General features: G+C 44.5%; 1 protein-coding gene across 1 annotated transcript in view; it reads right to left on the bottom strand.

The window, feature by feature from the left end:
* Nucleotides 1-17,374, bottom strand: part of catip (ciliogenesis associated TTC17 interacting protein) — an 86,391-nt gene that overhangs the window by 37,098 nt on the left and 31,919 nt on the right. Inside the window, exon 4 of the mRNA XM_043694601.2 lies at nucleotides 8,144-8,199. Within this exon, the coding sequence (XP_043550536.2) occupies nucleotides 8,144-8,199 (56 nt within the window). The remainder of the gene's footprint in view (nucleotides 1-8,143; nucleotides 8,200-17,374) is intronic.

Here is a 17,374-nt window from a genome sequence, read left to right as displayed (position 1 = left end):
GGGGCATTTGGTCAAATGCATGGATAGGAAAGAATGAGAAGGATAATCCAGGAGGCAGCCACACTTCTTCGGGAAGTGTCTTGTGATTTGATCAGTGATTAGGGACAGGAGCGTGTGACTCTGGGTGAGGCAGGTAAAGGGACACAGAGTCAGGAGCATCAGCTCTTGAAATTGCCTAATAGGTTTAAGGTTTTCTCAGCTTGTTTGGATGAAAGGCTACAGGGAGGATGTGCAAACTGACTGTGGTACTGTTATACAGACATCATTGAAGAGGAGGGAATAAGAAGGAATGCAGTGGTTGGAGGGGACTAAGGTAGTGAGTGGGATTGACACTGTTCTCTGCAACACAGAGTTTAAGCTCAGAAGGCAGCCTGGAGTCAAGGTTTGGGATACTGCTCCGGGCTGGAGAAAGAACTTGTAATGGGAAGAGGAGGATCTGTCGGTTGTGGTCAACATTGGTACCAAAGACACAGGTAGAACCAGAAAAGACATTCCATGTATATACGAAATTACGTGCTAATTTTCAAAGCAGAACCTCAAAGGTAATCATTTCCACATTACTTCCTCGGCCACATGCAAATTGGCAGTTGATAAAATAAAATTACAGATGTGAATGGACGACTCACAGCCTGGTGGGGAGAAGTGTGTTCCAGTTGGAACACTAGTGCCAGTACTGAGGAGAATGGGACCTGTACCACTGGGGCCATCTACATATAAGCCATGGTGGTACTGATTCTCATGCAAGCCACATAACTCAGGAACTCGGTTTTAATTAAACAAGGGGCCAAGGAGGATCAAGCTTGCATCAATGTAGCAAATCAAGGGACAGTCAAAGCAGGACAGGAAGATACTAATAAGGAAAATGAAGATGAGAATGGCAGGATGGGACAGAGAGATAAAAACTTAAGACAGTCAAGACAAAATACTTCAAAAATAACAAAATAAAATGCAAAAGACTCTATCTAAATCTGAGTGGCATTCATAATAAAACAAATGAACACACTGAAGTGAATAAATATGATCTGATAGACATTACAGGGACATGGTTACAGGATAGAAGGGCTGAAGAAGGGCTTATGCCCGAAACGTCGATTCTCCTGTTCCCTAGATGCTGCCTGACCTGCTGCGCTGTTCCAGCAACACATTTTCAGCTCTGATCTCCAGCATCTGCAGTCCTCACCTTCTCTCATGGTTACAGGATAACAAGGATTAGATATTGAGAGGTATAAAAGATTCAAGAATAGGAAGCTAGGTAATGGCAGAAGGGCACCAGTCCTAATCAAAGATGATATTGGTACAACAGTTAGAGATGATCTTGGTTTGGGAGATCAGGATGTAGAATCTGTTGTGATGGAGATGAGAAATAGCAGGAGAAAGAAATCACTAGAGAGAATGATCTACAGGCCTTTAAATATTAACCTTGATGTAGAAAAAAATATACACAAAGAAATATTGGCGCTTGTGATGAAGAGAAAGCAAAGGTTATGGGTTATTTTAGTCTGTATAAAAGCTGGAAGAATCAGGTTGACAATAACAGTCTAGCTGGAGAGTTAATATAATGCTCTCAAAAGAAGTCGTGGGCGGCACGGTGGCACAGTGGTTAGCACTGCTGCCTCACAGCGCCAGAGACCCGGGTTCAATTCCCGCCTCAGGCGACTGACTGTGTGGAGTTTGCACGTTCTCCCCGTGTCTGCGTGGGTTTGCTCCGGTTTCCTCCCACAGTCCAAAGATGTGCAGGGTCAGGTGAATTGGCCAGGCTAAATTGCCCGTAGTGTTAGGTAAGGGGTAAATGTAGGGGTATGGGTGGGTTGCGCTTCAGCAGGTCGGTGGGGACTTGTTGGGCCGAAGGGCCTGTTTCCACACTGTAATCTAATCTAATCTAATCTAATCTAATCTAAAAGTTCTCTCAGCAGCAAATTCTGGAATCAAACAGAGAGCAAGCTATATTAGATTTGGTATTGTGTAATGCACCAAGATTAATTAATGACCTCAGAGAGAAGACACGTCTAAGTAGCAGTAACCATAATATGACTGAATTTTAATCCAGTCTGAAAGGGAGAAGAGGGAATCTAAGACTAGTATTTTGAAGTTAAATAAGGGCAACTGTGTAGTACAAAAGCTGGGCTAGCTGAAGTAAGCTGAGATATTAGGCTGGAGGATAGATCAATAGAGAAGTTGTAGCAGTCATTTGAAAGCATAATTCAGAATATTCAGAGTAAATACATTTCTATAATAAAGAAAAATTCCAAAGGGAGGTCTCACCATCTGTGGTTAACTGAGGAAATTAAGGATAGCACCAAACTTAAGGAAAAAGCATATGATTTCGCAAAAATGGGTGGCAGGTCAGATGACTGGTCGGAATACAAGGAATGGCAGAAAATGACTAAAAGGTAAATCAGGATAAATAAATTAGAGCACGAGAGGAAGCTTGCTAAAAATGTAAAAACAGATAGGGAAAGATACTTTCCTTTATTGGTCAGAGTATTGAGTACAGGAGTTGGGAGGTCATGTTGCGGTTGTACAGGACATTGGTTAGGCCACTTTTGAAATATTGCGTGCAATTCTGGTTTCCCTCCTATCGGAAGGATGTTGTGAAACTTGAAAGGGTTCAGAAAGGATTTACAAGGATGTTGCCAGGGTTTGAGGATTTGAGCTACAAGGAGAGGCTGAACAGGCTGGGGCTGTTTCCCCTGGAACGACGAAGGCTGAGAGGTGACCTTATACAGGTTTATAAAATCATGAGGGGCATGGTTAGGATAAATAGACAAGGTTTTTTCCCTGGGGTGGGGGAATCCAGATCTAGAGGGCGTAGGTTTAGGGTGAGAGAGGAAAGATATAAAAGAGACTTAAGGGGCAACCTTTTCACGCAGAGGGTGGTATGTGTATGGAATGAGCTGCCAGAGGATGTGGTGGAGGATGGTACAATTACAACATTTAAAAGGCATCTGGATGGGTATGTGAATAGGAAGGGTTTGGAGGGATATGGGCCAAGTGCTGGCAGGTGGGACTAGACTGGGTTGGGATATCTGGTTGGCATGAACAGGTTGGACCGAAGGGTCTGTTTCCATGCTGTACATCTCTATCACTCTATGACTCTAAGATTCTGTAGATATCTATGACAGGAAAAAATAAGTAAAATAAGTGTTGGTCTTCCAGGAGTGAGAATGGGAAGTTAATAATAAATAATAAAGAAATAGTGGATGAAATGAATAAATAATTTTGATCTGGCTTCACTATAGAGACATCCCAGTAATAACTGTAAATCAGAAGGTTGAAGGAAGTGAGGAAGTGATTGAAATTACAATCATTAAGGAAGCAGTGCTGAGCAAATTGATGGAGTTGCAGACTGACAAGTCTCTGGGTCCACATGAACTTTATCATAGTATCTTAAAAGAGATGGCTTAGGAGGGAATACATGTGCGGGTATTAACTTTGCAAAATTTGTTAGATTGTGGAAAAGTTCTATCAGACTAGGAAGTGGCAAATATAACCCCTCTATTCAAGATGTGGAAAAGAGGAAACTTTAGGCCAGTTGGCTTTATTGGAATTCTGCTGATAATGTGTTGCTGGAAAAGCGCAGCAGGTCAGGCAGTATCCAAGGAGCAGGAGAATCGACGTTCGGGCATGAGCCCTTTTTCATTTGGAATTCTGTAAAGGAGTAACATGCACAGTGAATAAAGGGGAGACTGTTAATGTACTGTACTTGGATTGTTAGAAGGCATGTGGCAAGATTTCACATAAAAGATTATTGTATAAAGTGGGACTTTGTGGTGTATTGGTGGGGGGGGGGGGGGGTCACATAATTGCATGAATAGAATATTGGCTAGCTGGCAAAAACATTTTAGATTAGACTACTTACAGTGTGGAAACAGGCCCTTCGGCCCAACAAGTCCACACCGACCCGCCAAAGCGCAACCCACCCAGACCCATTCCCCTACATTTACCCCTTCACCTAACACTACGGGCAATTTAGCGTGGCCAATTCACCTAACCTGCACATCTTTGGACTGTGGGAGGAAACCGGAGCAAACCCACGCAGACTCGGGGAGAATGTGCAAACTCCACACAGTCAGTCGCCTGAGGCGGGAATTGAACCCGGGTCTCTGGCGCTGTGAGGCAGCAGTGCTAACCACTGTGCCACCATGCCACCCACAAAGAGAGAGCTAAGAAGAGCCAGGAGGGGACATGAAAAGTCGTTTGCAGATATGATTAGATTAGATCACTTACAGTGTGGAAACAGACCCTTCGGCCCAACAAGTCCACACCGACCCCTCGAAGAGCAACCCACCCGGACCCATTCCCCTACATTTACCCCTACACCTAACACTACGGACAATTTAGCATGGCCAATTCACCTAACCTGCACATCTTTGGACTATGGAAGGAAACAGGAGCAAACCCACACAGACACAGGGAGAATGTGCAAACTCCACACAGACAGTTGCCTGAGGCGGGAATTGAACCCAGGTCTCTGGCGCTGTGAGGCAGCAGTGCTAACCACTGTGCCACCATGCCGCCCGGCAGGATGGCAGCTTGTGACAAGTGGGAACTCACAGATATCTATACTGGGCCCCCAACTTTTAAAAATTTCTATCAGTGTCTTAGATGAGAGGATGAAAGACATATTGGGCATCCATGGCAATTGGGGAGTATTCCATCATACTCCTGACTTGTGCCTTGTAGATGGTGAACAGACCTTTGGGAGACAGAACCTGAACTACTGCTGTGAGGCAGCAGTGCTAACCACTGTGCCACCATGCCGCCCACAAAGAGAGAGCTAAGAAGAGCCAGGAGGGGACATGAAAAGTCGTTGGCAGATATTAGATTAGATCACTTACAGTGTGGAAACAGGCCCTTCGGCCCAACAAGTCCACACCGACCCCTCGAAGAGCAACCCACCCGGACCAAATGTGTGCAGGAGGGTTTCCTGACACAATATGTAGATAGGCCAACAAGAGGTGAGGCCATACTGGATTTGGTTCTGGGTAATGAACCAGGCCAGGTGTTAGAATTAGAGGTAGGTGAGCACTTTGGGGACAGTGACCACAATTCGGTGACTTTTACTCTAGTGATGGAGAGGGATAAGAGTGCACTACAGGGCAAGAGTTATAGCTGGGGGCAGGGAAATTATGATGCGGTGAGGCATGACTTAGGATGTGTGGCCTGGAAAAGTAAGCTTCAAGGCAAGGGTGTAATTGATATGTGGAGCTTGTTCAAGGAGCAACTATTGAGTGTCCTTGATAAGTATGTACCCGTCAGGCAGGGAGGAAAGGGTCGTGTGAGGGAGCCGTGGTTTAATAAGGAATTGGAATCCCTTGTTAAATGGAAGAGGGCGGCCTATGTAAAGATGAGGCGTGAAGGTGCAATTGGGGCGATTGAGAGTTATAAGGTAGCCAGGAAGGACCTGAAGAGAGAGCTAAGAGCAGCAAGGAGGGGTCATGAAAGGTCCTTAGTTGGTAGGATTAGGGAAAACCCTAAGGCTTTCTATAGGTATGTCAGGAATAAAAGAATGACTAGGGTAGGAATAGGTCCAGTCAAGGATAGTAGTGGGAAGTTGCGTGTGGAGGCTGAAGAGATTGGGGAGACACTGAATGAATACTTTTCGTCAGTATTCACTCAGGAACAGGACATTGTTGTCGATGTGAGTACCGAGTCACAATTAAGTAGAATGGATGGCTTTGAGGTATGTAGAGAAGAGGTGTTGGAAATCCTGGAAAGGGTGAAAGTCCCCTGGGCCTGATGGCATTTATCCTAGGATTCTCTGGGAAGCAAGGGAGGAGATTGCAGAGCCATTGGCCTTGATTTTTATGTCCTCGTTGTCTACAGGAGTAGTGCCAGAAGATTGGAGGCTAGCAAATGTGGTTCCCTTGTTTAAGAAGGGGAGTAGGGATAACCCTAGTAACTATAGGCCGGTGAGTCTCACTTCTGTTGTGGGTAAAATCTTAGAGAGAATTGTAAGGGATAGGATTTATGAACATCTGGATAGGAATAATGTGATCAAGGATAGTCAGCATGGTTTTGTGAAGGGCAGGTCGTGCCTCACAAACCTTATTGAATTCTTTGAGAAGGTGACTAAGGAGGTGGACGAGGGTAAAGCAGTAGATGTGGTGTATATGGATTTTAGTAAGGCGTTTGATAAGGTTCCCCATGGTAGACTACTGCAAAAAATACGGAGGTATGGCATTGAGGGTGAGTTGGAGGTTTGGATTAGGAGTTGGCTGGCTGGAAGAAGACAGAGGGTAGTAGTTGATGGCAAAGGTTCATCTTGGAGTGCTGTCACTAGCGGTGTTCCGCAAGGATCTGTTTTGGGACCATTGCTGTTTGTCATTTTTATAAATGACCTGGAGGAGGGGTTAGAAGGTTGGGTGAGCAAGTTTGCGGATGATACGAAAGTCGGAGGAGTGGTAGACAGTGAGGAAGGATGTGGCAGGTTACAGCGGGATATTGATAAGCTGCAGAACTGGGCAGAAAGGTGGCAAATGGAGTTCAATGTAGCTAAGTGTGAGGTGATTCATTTTGGTAAGAGTAATAAAAAGATGGGGTACTGGGCTAACGGTCGGATACTTGGTAATGTGGATGAGCAGAGGGATCTTGGTGTCCATGTACACAAATCTTTGAAAGTTGCCACCCAGGTAAATAGTGCAGTGAACAAGGCATATGGCGTACTGGCTTTTATTGGTAGAGGAATTGAGTTCCGGAGTACTGAGGTAATGTTGCAGTTGTATAAGACTCTGGTGCGGCCGCATCTGGAGTATTGTGTGCAGTTTTGGTCCCCATACTATAGGAAGGATGTGGAGGCACTGGAACGGGTGCAGAGGAGGTTTACCAGGATGTTGCCTGGTAGTGTAGGAAGATCGTATGAGGAAAGGCTGAGGCACTTGGGGTTGTTTTCATTGGAGAAAAGAAGGTTTAGGGGTGACTTGATAGAGGTGTACAAGATGATTAGGGGTTTAGATAGGGTCGACAGTGAGAATCTTTTTCCACGTATGGAGTCAGCTATTACAAGGGGGCATAGCTTTAAATTAAGGGGGGGTAGGTATAGGACAGATGTTAGGGGTAGATTCTTTACTCAGCGAGTCGTGAGTTCATGGAATGCCCTGCCAGTAGCAGTGGTGGACTCTCCTTCATTATGGGCATTTAAACGTGCATTGGATAGGCATATGGAGGATAGTGGGCTAGTGTAGGTTAGGTGGGCTTGGATCGGCGCAACATCGAGGGCCGAAGGGCCTGTACTGCGCTGTATTCTTCTATGTTCTATATTCTATGTACTTGTCACAGAATCCCTAGCCATAATTATTTCATGTGCATATTCTAAACATACACAAAACTGTTGGATTGCTGTTAAAAACTGAACTGGCTTTCTGATGTCCTTGAGGAGAAAGAACCCTGTAGTCCTGCTGTGCAGCCTATGCCTTTAGATGACACCCATCTTATACTAATGTGGGACTCCTGAGCAGTGTGATGTGGAACTGTAAGGCACTCAGTGGCACTGTAATCCAACAGGTCACAGTCTGATTAGATTACTTACAGTGTGGAAACAGGCCCTTCGGCCCAACAAGTCCACACCGCCCTGCCGAAGCGCAACCCACCCATACCCCTACCTTTACCCCTTACCTAACACTATGGACAATTTAGCATGGCCAATTCACCTAACCTGCACAACTTTGGACTGTGGGAGGAAACCGGAGCACCCGGAGGAAACCCACGCAGACACGGGGAGAATGTGCAGACTCCACACAGTTAGTCGCCTGAGGCGGGAATTGAACCCGGGTCTCTGGCGCTGTGAGGCAGCAGTGCTAACCACTATGCCACCGTGCCGCCCACCTCCTCAGCATAACCAAAGGAGAAATGCTGGTGCTGCCTACATCAGGAAAGTTAATTTTTAAAAGCTGATCAACAACTGGATCAACAAAATAATTACCTTGCAGAAGATTGCTAAGGACAAGCTATCATCCAGGCAGTGAACACAATTTGTCAGGGGAGAGAATTCATGGAATATAATGCACATATTTTCACCACTGTCTGGATAAAGATGTTTCTGCTAAATCCCCTTCTGGATTTATTTGTGACTAAAGCCCCTAGTTTTAGAGTCTACCACACAAGTGCAAACATCAAAGTCAAAAGTAGTAAGACAATAAAGTACCTTGATATACTCCTGGTGATATTGTTCCAATGTTTCAAGCTCAAGAGAGACGTAAGCTACAAAATAAATCAAAGCCATGTGAAAGAAGTTAATTGAGAGAGTTTTAAAAATTCTTTCATAGGATGTGGCATTGCTGGCAAGGTGAAAAATTGTTGTCGCTCCCTTAATGCTTTGAACTGAGTGGCTTGTACAACCATTTCAGAGGGCGGTTTTGAGTCAATCATGTTACTGTGAATTGTGGTCACATGCAGGCCAGTTCAGGTAAGGACAGCAGATTTCCTTCCCTAAATGGCATTAGTAAATCACGAAAGTTTTCACAACAATCAATGATTGTTTTATGCTGACCATCTTCATTTTCCATATATTAAATGGATTTACATTCAAATTTGCTACCATAGTGTGTTTTGCATCCAGAACTTTGGCCTGGGTTTCTAGATGACTAGTCCAATGCCATCATCAATATGCCATCATCTTCCCCAAGGTTTATACACAGTGTTGCTTCACACCGATAATAAAAGCTCACTGGTTCTGCTTCCTAAGCTGGGAGAAACCAAACAAATTGGTCGTAGTTCCAATTTTGGCTCAAAAGCAGCAATCTGGCATTCTGTTCAAAGATCCCTGAAAATAAAAATGTCTTGGCAGGAAATAGACCACAAAACTGTTGGACTGCTGTTAAAAACTGAACTGGCTTTCTGATGTCCTTGAGGAGAAGGTCCTGCTGTGCAGTCTATACCTTTGAGATGCTTGAACTATATCATTAGGGTTGACTCCCGAGCACTGTTAATAGGTCACAGTCATCAACACCTCCTCAGGACAACTAAAATTATGCCCCCCCTTGTGATAGCCATTTCTGCCTGGGGTAAAAAGGCTATCCTCTATATCTATGCCTCCCATCATCTTGTACATCTCGATCAAGTCACCTCTCATCCTTCTTTGCTCCAATGAGAAAAGTCCTAGCTCTCTCAACCTTTCTTCATAAGACATGCCCTCCAGTATCCTGGTAAATCTCCTCTGCACCCTCTCTAAAGCTTCCACATCCCTCCTATAATGAGGCGACCAGAACTGAACACAATATTTCAAGTGTAGACTAACCAGGGCTTTATAGAGCTGCAGCATAACCTCGTGGCTCTTAAACTCAATCTTCCTTCTAATGAAAGCCATCACACTATACACTTTCTTAACAACATTATTGAATTGAGTGGCAACTTTGAGGGAGTTATGGACGTGGATCTCAAGAACCCTCTGTTCCTCCACGCTGCCAAGAATCCTGCCTTTAACCCCGCAATCTGCATTCAAATTTGACCTTCCAAAATGAATCACTTCACACTTTTCCAGTTAAACTCCATCTGCCACTTATCAGCCCAGTTCTGCATCCTATCAATGTCCTGTTGCAACCTACAACAGCCCTCCACACTATCCACAATTCCACCAACTTTCATATCATCACCAAAATTACTAACCCACTCTTCCACTTTCTCATCCAAGTCATTTATAAAAATCACAAAAAGCAGAGGTCCCAGAACCGATCCCTGCGGAACACCACTGGTCACCGAGCTCCAGGCTGAATACTTTCTATCTACTACCATCCTCTGTCTTCTATGGGCTACCAATTCTGTATCCAAACAGACAAATTTCCCTGTATCCAATGCCACGTTACTTTCTGAATGAGCCTACCGTGGGGAGCTTTGTCAAACGCCTTGCTAAAATCCATGCATACTGCATCCACTGCTCTACCTTCATCCAATGTGTTTTGTCACATCCTCAAAGAATTCAATAAGGCTTGTGACGTTTGATCTGCCCCTCACAAAGCCGTGCTGATTATCTCTAATCAAGCTATGCTTTTCCAAATAATCATAAATCCTGTCTCTCTGAATCTCTCCAATAATTTACCCACCTCCAACATTAAGACTGACTGATCTATAATTCCTAGGATTATCCCTATTCCTTTTCTTGAACAAGGGAATATCATTTGGTACTCTCCAATCATCTGGCACTACTCCAATGGACAGTGAGGACACAAAGATCATTGCCAAAGGCTCAACAATCTCTTCCCTCACTTCCTATAGTAACCTTGGGTATATCCCATCCGACCCAGGGGACTTATCTATCCTCATGTTTTTCAAAATTTCCAGCACATCTTCCTTCTTAACATCAACCTGTTTGAGCAGGTCAGTCTGTTTCATGCTGTCCTCAGAAACGTCAAGATCCCTCTCACTAGTGAATACTGAAGCAATGTGTGTTTTAGATTAGATTAGATTAGATTAGATTAGATTATTTACAGTGTGGAAACAGGCTCTTCAGCCCAATGAGTCCACACCGACCTGCCGAAGCGCAACCCACCCACCCATTCTCCTACATTTACCCCTTCACCTAACACTATGGGCAATTTAGCACAGCCAATTCACCTAACCTGCACATTTTTGGACTGTGGGAGGAAACCGGAGCACCCGGAGGAAACCCATGCAGACACAGGGAGAATGTGCAAACTCCACACAATCGCCTGAGGCGGGAATTGAACCCAGGTCTCTGGCACTGTGAGGCAGCAGTGCTAGCCTTACCTCCTCTGACTCCAGACACAAGTTCTCTCCACAATCCCTGATCAACCCTACCCTCATTGTGGCCATTTTCATGTTCCTCATATAAGTGTAGAACCCTTGGGGTTTTCCTTTAATCCTATTCATCAATGCTTTTTCATGCCTCCTTCTAGCTCTCCTAAGTCCATTCTTCAGTTCCTTCCTGGCTACCTTGTAACCCTCCAGAGCCCTGTCTGATTCTTGCATCCTCAACCTTAAGTAACCTTCTTTCTTCCTCTTGACTAGATATTACACATCTCTTGTCATCCAAGGTTCCTTCACCCTACCATCCCTTCCTTGCCTCAGTGGGACAAACCTATCCAACACTCACAGCAAGTGCTGCTTAAATAACCTCCACATTTCTGATGCACATTTCCCTGAGAATATCTGTTCACAATTTATGTTCCTGCCTAATAGCACTAAAATTCCCCACTCCCCCAACTGAATACGTTCCCATACCGTCTGCTCCTACCCTCTCCATGACTATAGTAAAGGTCAGGGAGTTGTGATCACTATCACCGAAATGCTCCCCTACCAAGAAAACTGACACCTGACCTGGCTCGTTGCCAGACACCAAATCCAATATGGCCTCCCCTCTAGCTGGCCTATCTACATATTGAATCAGGAATCCCTCCTGCACACCTGACAAAGACTGCTCTATCCAAACTATTTGCACTAAGAAGGTTCTAATCAATATTCAGGAAGTGAAGTCACACGCAACAACAACCCTGTTACTTCTGCACCTTCTCAGAATCTGCCTGTCAATCTGCTCCTCCATGTCTCTGTTGCTATTGGGGGGCCTGTAGAAAACTCCCAATGAAGTGACTGCTCCCTTCCTGCTTCTGACTTCCACCCATACTGACCCAGGAGACAAATGCTCCTCGATGACCTCCCTTTCTGCGGCTGTGATACTATTCCTGATTAGCAATGCCACTCTTCCTCCTCTTTTACCTCCCACTCTATTCCTTTTGAAAAATCTAAACCCCAAAACATCCAATAACCATTCCTGCCCATGTGATATTCATGTCTCTGTTATCTCGTAGAAGATTGCTGAGGACAAGTTCAGTGTTCATTGTCCAGGCAATGAACAGAGATTTGTCAGGGAGAGAATTCAGAATTTTTACAGCACGGAAGGAGGCCATTCTATCTATCAAATATGCACTGGCTCTCTGAATGGGTTATTCACTTAACGTCATTCCCCCACCTTCTCCCCATGAACGTGTACATTGTTCTTTTCCAGACAACAGTCCCTTTTGAAAACCTGTAATGCATCGGTTGCCCTGTACTCAGAGGGCAGTGTAATCCACATCCCAGCCACTCATTCAACAAAACACAATTTTTTCTCGTCATGCCACTTTTGCTTGTTTTACCAATTGTTTTAATTCTCTGTCCTCTCATTCTTAATTCTTTCTCAATTGGAAACAGTTTCCCCTGTCCACTCTGTCCTTTTTCCTCCTGATTTTGTACACCTATATTAAATATATTTTATTGAATTCTTCAGATTTAATTCTTGTTAAAGAAAGAATAAATTCACATTTCTGTAGTCCTTTTTACAGCCTTGGGCAATCCCGAGGTGATTCAAAGTCAATTAAATACTTTTGAAACGGAAGTTATGTTGTAATATGGGAAAATAAAGTAGTCAATTTATGCTCAGTAAGCCCCAGGCCACAGGAATGTGATAAATGACCTGATAATATCCAGGAATTATTTCGTTGAGGGATAAATATTGGCCAGTTTACCGTTGAGAAATCCCTTGCACTTCTTCAAAATAACTCCTTGGGTTCTCTTATACTGGCCCTATATGGGCTTATGTTTCATCAGAAAAGGTGGCACCTCCGACAGTGCAGCATTACCTCAGTACTGCGCTGGAGAGTCAGCATGGAGAATATGCTGAAGTCTTTGCTGTTGCACTTGTAGACCCAATCTACCAACTGATTATTAACATTATCAATCTCACCTTGCTAACGATATCAATAATAATAAAAATAAAGAACCAAAAGACTGCGGATGCTGAAATCAGAAACAACAGAGATTGAACATAGAACGTAGAACAATACAGCGCAGAACAGGCCCTTTGGCCGTACACAGGTGCCGACCTGTGAACTATTCTCAGCCCATCCCCCTACACTATCCCATCAACATCCATGTGCTTATCTAAGGATTGATTAAATCTCCCTAATATGGCTGAGTCCACGCCCTTACCACTCTCTGAGAAAAGAGGCTGCCTCTGATATCTGTCTTAAATCTATCACCCCTCAATTTGTAATTATGCCCCCTCGTATAAGCTGATGTCATCATCCGAGGAAAAAGACTTTCACTGTCTACCCTATCTAATCCTCTGGTCATCTTGTATGTCTCTATCAAATCCCCTCTTAGCCTTCTTCTTTCCAAGAGATCAGACCCAAGTCTCTCAGCCTTTCCTCATATGAGCTTCCCTCCAGACCAAGCAACATCCTGGTAAATCTCCTTTGCACCTTTTCCAATGCTTCCACATCATTCCCATAATATGGCAACCAGAACTGTACACAATACTCCAAGTACAGCCAACTAGCGTTTTATACAGGTACAGCATGACACTACGGCTCAGGAACTTAATCCTTCTACCAATGAAACCTAACACACCGTACGCCTTCTTAACAGCACTGTCAACCTGGGTGGCAACTTTCAGGGATGTATGTACATGAACTCCAAGATCCCTCTGCACATCCACACTACCAGGAATCTTTCCATTGACTCAGTACTCTGCCTTCCTGTTATTCTTCCCAAAGTGAATCACCTCATATTTATCTGCATTGTACTCCATTTGTCACCTCTCAGCCCAATTTTGCAGTTTATCCAAGTCCCACTGAAACTGGTAACATTCTTCCACACTGTCCACTACTCCACCAACTTTAGTGTCATCTGCAAACTTACTAACCCATCCACCGATGCCTGTGTCTAAGTCATTTATAAAAATGACAAACAGCAGTGGTCCCAAAACAGATCCTTGAGGCACACCAATAGTAACCAGACTCCAGGCTGAATATTTTCCATCAACCACCACTCACTGCCTTCTTTCAGAAAGCCAGTTTCTAATCCAAACTGCTAAATCACCCTCAATTCCATGCCTCTGATTTTCTCCAACAGCCTATCATGTGGAACCTTATTAAAGGCTTTACTGAAGTTCATGTATACCACATCAACTGCCCTACCCTCATCCACCTGCTTGGTCACCTTCTCAAAAAACTCAATGAGGTTTTGTGGGACATGACCTGCCCTTGACGAAACCATGTTGACTATCTGCAATCAAATTGTTGCTTGCTGGATGACCATAAATCCTATCTCTCATAATTCTTTGCAAAATGTTTCCTACAACAAGGCACAGTGGTTAGCAGTGCTGCCTCACAGCGCCAGGGACCCGGGTTTGATTCCCGCCTCAGGTGACTGTCTGCGTGGGTTTCCTCCGGGTGCTCCAGTTTCCTCCCACAATCCAAAGATGCGCAGATCAGGTGAATTGGTCATGTTAAATTGCCCATGGTGTTAGGTGCATTAGTCAAGGGTAAATGTAGGGGAATTGGCCTGGGTGGGTTACTTTTTGGAGGATCAGTGTGGACTTGTTTGCTGAATGACCTGTTTCCACACTGTAAGGAATCTAATCAAACAGACGTAAGGCTCACTGGTCTATTGCTGGAAAAGCTCTGCAGGTCTGGCAGCATTTGTGAACAGAAATCAGAATTAAAGTTCCAGGTTGAGTGACCCTTCCTCAGAACTGATGGTAGCTAGGAAAATGTCTATTTATATGCAGAATAGGATGGGGGGAGGTAGTGATGAGTAAACAATAGGTGAGGATAGAGACCAAAGAAACAGAACAGTTGCGCAACAAAGTGGATAATGGTCTGGCTGGGAGGGTGAATAGCTGTTAATGGAGACTTTTAGAGGCTAACAATAGGTTAGACCCTCCTCCCACCCTGCCTTCTCCATAAAAACCACCATTTTCCTACCTACCATCAGTTCTGAGGAAGGGTCACTTGACCTGAAACATTAACTTCGATTTCCCTTCACAGAGGCTGCCAGGCCTGCTGAACTTTTTGATTAATTTCTGTTTTTGTTATTGATAATGAAAATAAACTTTGATACATGTTTGATGCTGGCCTTTCACCAATGGGGCGTTGATGTTTGTGGGATCTTGCTGTGACATGTTTCCTACAGCACAACAGTAATGGAACTTCCACTGCACCTTATTAGCTGTGAATCATTTTAGGGTAGACCAAGACAATGGAGCAGAAATTAGGCAATTCAGCCCATTGAGTCTGCTCCACAATTCAATCATGTCTGACAAGTTTCTCAACCCCATTCGCCCGCTTTGTCCATGTAACCCTTGCTCCCCTTGATATTCAAGAACTTATCTCAGTCTTAAATTTACACAATGACCTGGCCTCCACAGCCTTCTGTGGCAATGAATTCCATAGATTCACCACACTCTGGCTGAAGATGTTTCTCCTTATCTCCATTCTAAAAGGTCATCCCTTTATTCCAAGGCTGTGCCCTCAGACCCTGGTCTCTCCTACCATAGAGACATAGAGATGTACAGCATGGAAACAGACAACCTGTCCATGCCGACCAGCTATCCCAACCCAATCTAGTCCCACCTGCCAGCACCCGGCCCATATCCCTCCAAACCCTTCCTATTCATATACCCATCCAAATGCCTCTTAAATGTTGCAAACATCCACTCTGTCCAGGCCATTCAGTATTCTGTGTGTTTCAATTAGATCCCTCCTTATCCTTCTAAATTCCATCGAGTATAAACCCAGGGTCCTCAAACAGTCCTCATATGTTAAGCTTTTCATTCCTGGGGCCATTCTCATGAACCTCCTCTTGACACGGTTCAGGGCCAGTACATCCTTCCTGAGATATGAGGCCCAAAACTGCGCACAATACTCCAAATGTGGGCTGACCAGAGCCTTACAGAGCATCAGAATTACATCCCTGCTTTTATATTCAAGTCCTCTCAAAATAAATGCCATCATTGCATTTGCCTTCCTAACTACTGACTTAACTTGCAAGTTTACCTTGACAGAATCCTATCCTAGAACTCCCAAGTCTCTTTTGCATTTCAGACTTTAGAAAATAGCCCATGCCTCTATTCTTCCGACCAAAGTGCATGACCTCACACTTTCCCACATTGTACGCCATCTGTCACTTCTTTGCCCACTCTCCTAACTTGTCCAAATCCTTCTGCAGCCTCTCACCTCCTCACTGCTACATGTCCCTCTATCTTTGTATCATCTGCAAACTTATCCAGAATGTCTTCATCTGGATTGTTAATGCATAAAGTAAAACGTTGTGGTCCCTACACTGAGCCTTGTGGAATATCACTTGTCACCAGCTGCCATCCTGAGAAGGGCCCTTTTATCCCCACTCTCTGCTTTCTGCCAGACAGCCAAGCTTCTATCCATGCTAGCACCTTGCCTCTAACACCGTGGGCCCTCACCTTACTCAGTAGTTTCCTGTGTGGCACTTTGTCAAAGGTCTTCTTGAAGTCCAGGTAGATAACATCCATTGGCTCTCCTTGAACTAATCTGCTCATTACTTAGATCCATAGAGGCATAGAGATGTACAGCATGGAAACAGACCCTTCGGTCCAACCCGTCCATGCCGACCAGATATCCCAACTCAATCTAGTCCCACCTGCTAGCACCCGGCCCATATCCCTCCAAACCCTTCCTATTCATATATCCAACCAAATACCTTTTAAAAGTTTCAATTGTATTAGCCTCCACCACTTCCTCTGGCAGCTTATTCCATACACGTACCACCCTCTGTGTGAAAAAGTTGCCCCTTAGGTCTCTTTTATATCTTTCCCATCTCACCCTCAATCTATGCCGTCTAGTTCTGAACTCCCACACCCCAGGAAAAAAGACTTTATCTGCTTATCCTATCCACGCCCTTCATGATTTTATAAACCTCTACAAGGTCACCCCTCAGCCTCCGACGCTCCAGGGAACACAGCCCCAGCCTGTTCAGCCTCTCCCGATATCTCAAATCCTCCAACCCTGGCAACGTCTTTGTAAATCTTTTCTGAACCCTTTCAAGTTTCACAACATCTTTCCGATAGGAAGGAGACCAGAATTGCATGCAATATTCCAACAGTGGCCTAACCAATGTCCTGTACAGCCGCAACATGACCTCCCAACTCCTGTACTCAATACTCTGACCAATAAAGGAAAGCATACTAAATGCCTTCTTCACTATCCTATCTACATGTGATTCCACTTTCAAGGAACTATGAACCTGCACTCCAAGGTCTCTTTGTTCAGCAACACTCCCTAGGACCTTACCATTAAGTGTATAAATCCTGCTAAGATTTGATCTCCCAAAATGCAGCACCTCGCATTTATCTGAATTAAACTCCATCTGCCACTTCTCAGCCCATTGGTCCATCTGGTCCAGATCCTGTTGTAATCTGAGGTAACCTTCTTCTCTGCCCACTACACCTCCAATTTTGGTGTCATCTGCAAACTTACTAACTGTACCTCTTATGTTCGCATCCAAATCGTTTATATAAATGTTGAAAAGCAGTGGACCCAGCACCGATCCTTGTGGCACTCCACTGGTCACAGGCCTCCAGTTTGAAAAACTATCCTGCACCACCACCCTCTGTCTTCTACCTTTGAGC

Source organism: Chiloscyllium plagiosum, unplaced genomic scaffold (assembly GCF_037043375.1).
Source record: "Chiloscyllium plagiosum isolate Xiang-an unplaced genomic scaffold, Cpla_swu_hap1 HiC_scaffold_7, whole genome shotgun sequence".
Classification (NCBI taxonomy): Eukaryota; Metazoa; Chordata; class Chondrichthyes; order Orectolobiformes; family Hemiscylliidae; genus Chiloscyllium; species Chiloscyllium plagiosum.
The sequence above is the reverse complement of the archived record's forward strand: the minus strand, read 5'-3'. Positions and strand labels throughout refer to the sequence as shown.